The sequence below is a fragment of the Chiloscyllium plagiosum genome, unplaced genomic scaffold, assembly GCF_004010195.1.
Source record: "Chiloscyllium plagiosum isolate BGI_BamShark_2017 unplaced genomic scaffold, ASM401019v2 scaf_7391, whole genome shotgun sequence".
In the NCBI taxonomy this organism is placed as follows: domain Eukaryota; kingdom Metazoa; phylum Chordata; class Chondrichthyes; order Orectolobiformes; family Hemiscylliidae; genus Chiloscyllium; species Chiloscyllium plagiosum.
The window spans coordinates 1-7,729 of record NW_025204373.1 but is presented as its reverse complement, the minus strand read 5'-3'; the positions used below and the strand labels follow the sequence as shown (position 1 = coordinate 7,729).

At 51.4% G+C, this 7,729-nt stretch overlaps 1 protein-coding gene across 1 annotated transcript; it reads left to right on the top strand.

Annotated features, from left to right (window-relative positions):
* Positions 1-5,980: 5,980 nt before the first annotated feature.
* Positions 5,981-6,702, top strand: LOC122546370 (prokineticin receptor 1-like; the record flags this gene model as incomplete). Its single annotated transcript, XM_043685103.1, has 1 exon — positions 5,981-6,702. A coding segment is annotated over exon 1 (425 nt), but the record flags the coding sequence as incomplete, so codon positions are not given.
* Between the last annotated feature and the right edge of the window lie 1,027 nt (positions 6,703-7,729).

Sequence of the window (7,729 nt, the reverse complement as noted above, 5' to 3'; positions counted from 1 at the left end):
ATCTTGCTGCCGTTGTACTGAGCGGTGGTGGTCTCCTAATCAGGAGGATACACTCACAATGGAGTAAATGCAGTGGGCGGCACGGTGGCACAGTGGTTAGCACTGCTGCCTCACAGCGCCAGAGACCCGGGTTCAATTCCCAACTCAGGCGACTGACTGTGTGGAGTTTGCACGTTCTCCCCGTGTCTGCGTGGGTTTCCTCCGGGTGCTCCGGTTTCCTCCCACAGTCCAAAGATGTGCAGGGTCAGGTGAATTGGCCACGCTAAATTGCCCATAGTGTTAAGGGGTAAATGTAGGGGTAGGGGTAGGGGTATGGGTGGGTTGCGCTTCGGGGGGTCAGTGTGGACTTGTTGGGCCGAAGGGCCTGTTTCCACCCTGTAAGTAATCTAATCTAATCTAAATTCACAGCAGTGTGCAAAACACCAACATGTTCACACAGATTGACAAACGTTTTAGTTCCTCTCACTGTGAGTCAGGCCAATTTGTATGGTTTGTACTGAGAAAACTATTAGAAGGTCATACCATAAAGGGTTAAGTGGACTGACATTTTCTTTAATGTAGACATGGTGAACGTCTGGATAGATTTGGATCACCTGCAGGAGACAGAGAAGTAGCAAGAACTTTCTCTCCCTAAGTGTTTGTGTTTTATGTTAAGTTTCTGTTATTAGCAATGACATGTCTGCAAGCAGGGAAGGCGGAGACTAGGTGGTGTCTGCTGGTAATAGTGCTCCAGGGTAGATTGAAAAGATCAACTGGCTGTTAGCTGCCTCTCCCTTCTTAACTGTTTACATCTAAATAGATAATAATGCTGATGGTGCTCAGATAATACTGCTCCATGAAACTGATTATCATTAGCCCAGCTTAACGCTGTCCCAGAATTCACCACAGAACACATTAATCCATGTGCAAATATAAACTCAGTACAGCCATAACCAGGTTCCATCTAAAGTAGCAATGCTGAAGATGATTTATTTCGGACTCAAGACATGACACAGAATGGAACCATAGAATCCCTGCAGTGCAGAAAGACTCCATTTGGCCCATCTAGTCTATATCGACCCTCCGGAGAGCAGCCCACCCAGGCTCAGCTCCCCACACTATCCCCCCCGTAACCCTGCGTTTTCCATGGCTAACCCATCTAACCTGCACGTCCCTGGACAAACCGACTAAGCTGCACATCTTTGGACTGTGGGAGGAAACCAGAACACCTGGAGAAACCTCTCACAGACACGGGGAGAATGTGCAATCGAACACGGGTCCCTGGTGTTGTGAGGCAGCAGTGCTAACCACAGAGGGACTGTACCACCATAGCACTTTCATTTTCTATTTCTGACCTCTTGCATCCCCGTAGTTTGCTTCATTTTTAATGTAGTGTTTGGGTCTGAAAGAAATTCTAACTTGGATACTCAGCAGGAGAACTCTTTTCTCTCCTTCAGCTGGAGCTCGGAGGCTTTGATCATTCACCATGAGTATTAGATGCAGACAGGTTCCGGGGAAAGATGGCATTAACGGCAGGGTAGCATTCCCTCGCTGTCCTGTCTATCTTGTCAGCCTGGATTACAGTCAGGTCCAACCCCTCACTCTCTGAGCCACAAGTCTTCAGCCCAACACTTCCACACGGACCCTCCGAAGAGTAACCCACAAGTGGGGTGGCGCGGCTGACTGTCTGTGTGGGGTTTGCACATTCTCCCCGTGTCTGCGTGGGTTTCCTCCCACAATCTAAAGATGTGTACGTTAGGATGGATTGGCCATGCTGCATTGCCCAGAGTGTTCAGGGATGTGTAGGTTAGGGTGGGTTGGCCATGCTACATTGCCCAGAGTGTTTAGGGATGTGTACGTTAGGGTCGGTTGGCCATGCTACATTGCCCAGAGTGTTTAGGGATGTATAGGTTAGGGTGGATTGGCCATGCTACATTGCCCAGAGTGTTTAGGGATGTGTACGTTAGGGTCGGTTGGCCATGCTACATTGCCCAGAGTGTTTAGGGATGTATAGGTTAGGGTGGATTAGTTAGGGGTAAATGTAGAGTAATAGGGGAGGAGAATGGGTCTGGGTCGGTAAGTCTTCGGAGGGTCAGTATGGACTTGTTGGGCCCAAGGGCCTGTTTCCACACTGTCGGGCTTCTATGATTCTTGTTACTAAGTGCAGCCACTTGATCCCTGCAGGGAATTAGAGGGTGTATTTCAGATGGAAAACAGCATTGATGAAACTTCCCTCCATACGCTGCAAGCTGCAGACAGCAGGAAATCACTTCAGCTCCACTATAAAACACAAGGAGTGTTCATTCAGAGCTTCTGCTTTTCTCCAGCTCATTGAGGAAGTTTTACAAACCAGCAGACCACAAGCAATCAGTCTGCGAATGCTGCCACGTGATACATTGACACAGTGACAGGATTTAATGAAAGTAAGATCACTGCAACAGATTGAGAGTAAAGATCCCTCCTTCTACTATTTTAAACAAAGTACAACTCCCTTTATACCAACCCCATCAAACACACAAAGGGCAGGTACAGCACACATGAAATACAGAGTAATGACCCTCCGTATGCTCAAACCTCTTGTAGATTATATTCTGAACAGACTGGAAGAAAAAAAGGTTATTTAACCGTAATGGATATTCATGTCTAGTTCCAGTCTGGCAGCATCAGGTCTCTGCAGAAACAAAAAGAGCTAATTGCAGAGACTGCTGAACTCAAATCAGAAATAACAAGGCTCTTTGGACACAATGGGGGGTGGGGGGGGAGGGGTAACGTATTTGTACGAGGAGGTGGGGTGGATGGGTGGTAGAGAAGAGCTCAGTGGTCAGAACAGATCGCATAACAGGATGTCAACAAAGTTTCCTACTCTTAATGTAAACTGGCCGGAAACATGTTGCAGAGACGGGCTGAAGGTCACTAGCATTGGCTTGTGGCCAGAGTGTAACAGAAGATGTACAGTGTGGGGTAACCTAGCGCACTGTGAAAGAACATCTCCATAAATGTCAGCTTATGAGGATAGATACAGAGCAGCAATGAGAAAGGAAGTAAGTAAAAGAGTTAAAGCAAGTGCCCGCAAGAAATAGCTCAGGGCACATCAACGACTTAGCTGTCAGAGACTCTCATTCTAATCTCACACCAGCAGCCAGAGCTTACAGCTCGATGCAGACTGACGACAGCAGCAGAAGCAGCAGACAGAGGTGACCCACACTCTAGATTAGAGTGCGACTGGACAGGCACAGCAGTTTCCAGCACCACTCTAATCTAGAATCTGCAGGCCTTGTTTTTACACAGACCGAAACTGCAGCTTTGGTACAGGCTGGGAGGGATGGGAACAAGGAGAACAAAAGACTAGCTCCTCTCCTCCCCTGGGGAACAGCTGTGGGACAAACGTCGGAAACTTTGCTGCGAGGAGTTTCAAAGGAGGAAGCAGCGACTTTCCTGAAGCAGAGAGAGAGGCAGCAACTGTTTGGCCAATGGGCGAGAGGTGACATACTGCAGACAAAACAACACTGTCCATTTCACCAACATGCAGAGAATCCCTACAGGGTAAAAACAGGACGTTTGGCCCATCGAGTCCACAGTGAAGATCACTGCACCCTGATCCACCCCCCCTACCCTCTCCCTGTAACCCCTAGTCCTAACCCCAGGATGAATCCATCAAGGTTGCACATCCCTGGGCACTATGGGACAATTTCCCATGGCCAATCCACCCTGACCTGCACATCCTTGGACACTCTGGGCAATGTAGCATGGCCAATCCACCCTAACCTGCACATCCCTGAACACTCTGGGCAATGTAGCATGGCCAATCCACCCTAACCTGCACATCCCTGGGCACTCTGGGCAATGTAGCATGGTCAACCCACCCTAACCTACACATCCCTGGGCACTCTGGGCAATGTAGCATGGCCAATCCATCCTAACCTGCACATCCCTGGGCACTCTGGGCAATGTAGCATGGCCAATCCACCCTAACCTGCACATCCCTGAACACTCTGGGCAATGTAGTATGGCCAATCCACCCTGACCTGCACATCCCTGGGCACTCTGGGCAATGTAGCATGGTCAACCCACCCTAACCTGCACATCCCTGGGCACTCTGGGCAATGTAGCATGGCCAATCCACCCTGACCTGCACATCCCTGAACACTCTGGGCAATGTAGCATGGCCAATCCACCCTAACCTGCACATCCCTGGGCACTCTGGGCAATGTAGCAGGGCCAATCCACCCTAACCTGCACATCCCTGGGCACTCTGGGCAATGTAGCATGGCCAATCCACCCTGACCTGCACATCCCTGAACACTCTGGGCAATGTAGCATGACCAATCCACCCTGACCTGCACACCTTTGGAGTGTGGGAGGAAACCAGAGCACCCGGAGGAAGCCCACACAGACACGGGGAGAATGTACAAACTCCACACAGTCAGTGGTCCGAGGGTGGACATGAACCTGGGTGCTTGGTGCTGTGAGGCAGCAGTGCTAACCACTGAGCCACCCCTGATCACCGAGGCTCCTGCTGGGCCCAGTGATCGGGAGAAGGCAGGCTATGTGATAAATCTCTCTGTACAAAAAGGGGAAGAGATGACACGCTCAGGTGGCCCAAACTAATCCAGAGTCAATAGTTTGGTTTTGAAATGCAGACATTGTTGCCATGTAGAAATTGCAGCAATCATTATACAGGCCGAACCCAGTCCTAGTCATCAGACAATGGACAGATCATGTCATACATGACAGTGCAGCAACCCCTCAGTGCTCACCCTCCGACAGTGCATCGCTCCCTCAGCACTCACCCTCCGACAGTGCGGCACTCCCTCAGCACTGACCCTCCGACAGTGCCCACACCCTCAGCACTGACCCTCCGACAGTGCCCGCTCCCTCAGCACTGACCCTCCGACTGTGCCCACTCCATCAGCACTGACCCTCCAACAGTGCAGTAACTGCTGTTTTAGAGTGCTCAGTACCGCCCCCCGGGATTGTAGTGTGCCCTGAGCACTGGTCCCTGGCATTGCTGGAACGCTCCCCACCCGGTGTTGCAGAGTGTCTTCACTACTGCACGATCTTGTTTGTGTACATGAAGTGTTCAAATCCCTGATGTAAATTAACCCCCAATTCAATGGCAAGAATGGTGGGCCTCAGGCAGACCATTTCAATCCTGTGATCTGTCGAGTATCAGTGCAGCAAACAGGTGTGATAGCCTCCTGCTTTCAGCAGGAGAAGCTCTGTCTAACTGAGACTGGTTTCAGCTCTCAGGGAGATGGGGCTAAGTGTTGGAACTCCTGGGCTGTGCTGAGTTCACTGCTCACAAGCCAGTTGCAGTGCAATGTGTGGGAGGCTGCCCAAGCCATACCAATGCAAGACAATCAGTGTACAGATTAGACAGCACGAAGGAAGAGTGTGTCTCAATGTATCAATGTGGGCTCTTGCAAGGTCTCTCCTGGATCTGATAAGCACACTCCCTGTCGCTGCCCTTCAGGCAGTGAAACAATTTCACATCTTGTCATGTGCAGGACTCCCCCTCACTGAGTCCTGCAGCATCAGCAGTACATCTGAACGTGCACTTGGGCACATGGCTGATTCCCTGGTCCTGATAGACTCTGCCTGTTCGGAAACATTCTCCGGATGCCCTTGGCAGCACACCAAGGCTCCAAATACCTTGCTACCTCCACTAATAGGCAGGCCTGCTAATAAACAGGTCCTTCACCTCCAACCTTCTTGCCCAGCACCAAGACTGGAAACAGCAGCTTTCACATCAGTCCCCGATTATCACCACCCTCTGGGTCCTCTGCTGCTGCTCAGGCTTGATCTTAGACACAGGCAAACCCTCAACACACACACACACATACATACACACATACATACATACACACACACATACACACACACACAGACACACACACACACATACATACACACACACATACATACACACACACACACACGAAATAGACCGAAGTGGTTCTCGTTGGGGGCAAAAATCCTTTCCGCAGGAATCTCCTGGAAGTCGATGAGTCACATCCCCCGCAGTAAGAGAAAGGAACAGCTCTCAGAGCAATGAGGCGCGTGTTGCTGCCGTGGGCTCGCTCAGTCAACTCTCCACCACCAGTTTGCAAAGAAGCAACAAGCACAGGTACCCTCTCCAGAGCACTCCAACTCTTCTCCAGATCCCAGGTTTGCTGCAGGACCTGCTGATAACCTCCTGGTGTCTCCAGGTTGTCCCAGGCTTTGGTGCCAGGGCTGTCTATCAGCAGGCTGACCTTCCATATGTTGTGGGGGGTCTGGGCTTGTTCTGCCCGGGAGGATGGGGGAAGCCTGTACTGAAGCCTGGCCGGAGCTGAGGAACCTGAGCTGCAGCCTCTTGGACTATGACACCGCCCGCTTGGACAGCCAGGACTTCATGACGGACCGGAGCTTCGAGGCGGCTCGGACCGTGGTCGGGGTGACCCTGGTCGGGATCATGTTGGTGTGTGGGCTCGGCAACTTGCTGTTCATTGTGAGCCTGGTTCGCTGTAGGCAGCGCCGCAGCCTGACCAGCCTCCTGCTCGCTAACCTGGCCGTCTCGGACATGCTGGTGGCTGTGCTCTGCTGCCCCTTCGAGATGGATTACTATGTGGTCAAGCAACTGTCCTGGGAGCACGGCCACGCTCTGTGTGCCTCGGTCAACTACCTCCGCACCGCTTCCCTGTCTGTCTCCACTAACGCGCTGCTAGCCATCGCCATCGACCGGTAAGGGAGGGGACTTGGGTTAACTATGGACACACACACACACACACACACACACACACACAGAGATACACACATACCACAGACACATACCACACACACAGACACACACACTTTGTGAAATACAGATGCATAACAAATATATGAAGTGTATGGGCCATCGGACTTGAGCACAATACTGTTAATGCCATGCATGGCACAAAGCTAAATGGAACAGGAGACTGGCCCAGGGAAATCCCACAGGATGGACGGACCTTGGGAATCAGGCAGCCCTCTCTCTTGGCTCCTCTCAGACTTGCCCACTGCAAGCGATGAAACAAGGTGCCGCAGTGTGAAGATAATACTGCCATGCCCTCTCCTTCTCCCATCTCCAACCATTTACTTTGCACACCCACTCTGCTCCCCTCCCACTCCTGAGCAGCAGGGGAGTGGGATTTCTGAATATTCCTCTCTGTCCTGCCTCCCTCCCTCCCTCCCTCCAGACCACAGACGACAGCAGTCATTCCAATTGGCCCACTTTTTGCCCTATCCCCTGTCTCACCTGCAAGGCACTGGAGTGGTCATTCTGACAAGCCAACTCCTGCTCCACTTCTGACACCTCCATCAGTTGGTGCTCACTCACCAATCGCGAGAGCTCTCCCACCACTGTTACATGTTTGGACACAGTCCCTGACATCTTCTTAAACTGCGGGTAGTTCTCCACAAAGGCCTGTGGGAAACGAAGAGTGAACCAAAAACACATGGTAGTGACAGGAGGTGGAAGCTCAGAGCTGTTCCCTATCACACTTGCTTGTGAATGGGAAAGCTTCATTGAAACTGGATCCAGTCATTACTGACAGAGAGGGATAATCCAGAACACCTCGACTCAATGGAAAACTTCAGCTTCCCCCCAGTGTGCTCCGTGCTCCACCTGGTGCAATGAAACAGTACAGCAACACAGCACCACATTACTGGGGAGTGACACTGGCCAGGAACAGGGGCAGCACACCACTGCCATGTTCCCCACCCTTCATTAACCCCGTCCCCATTA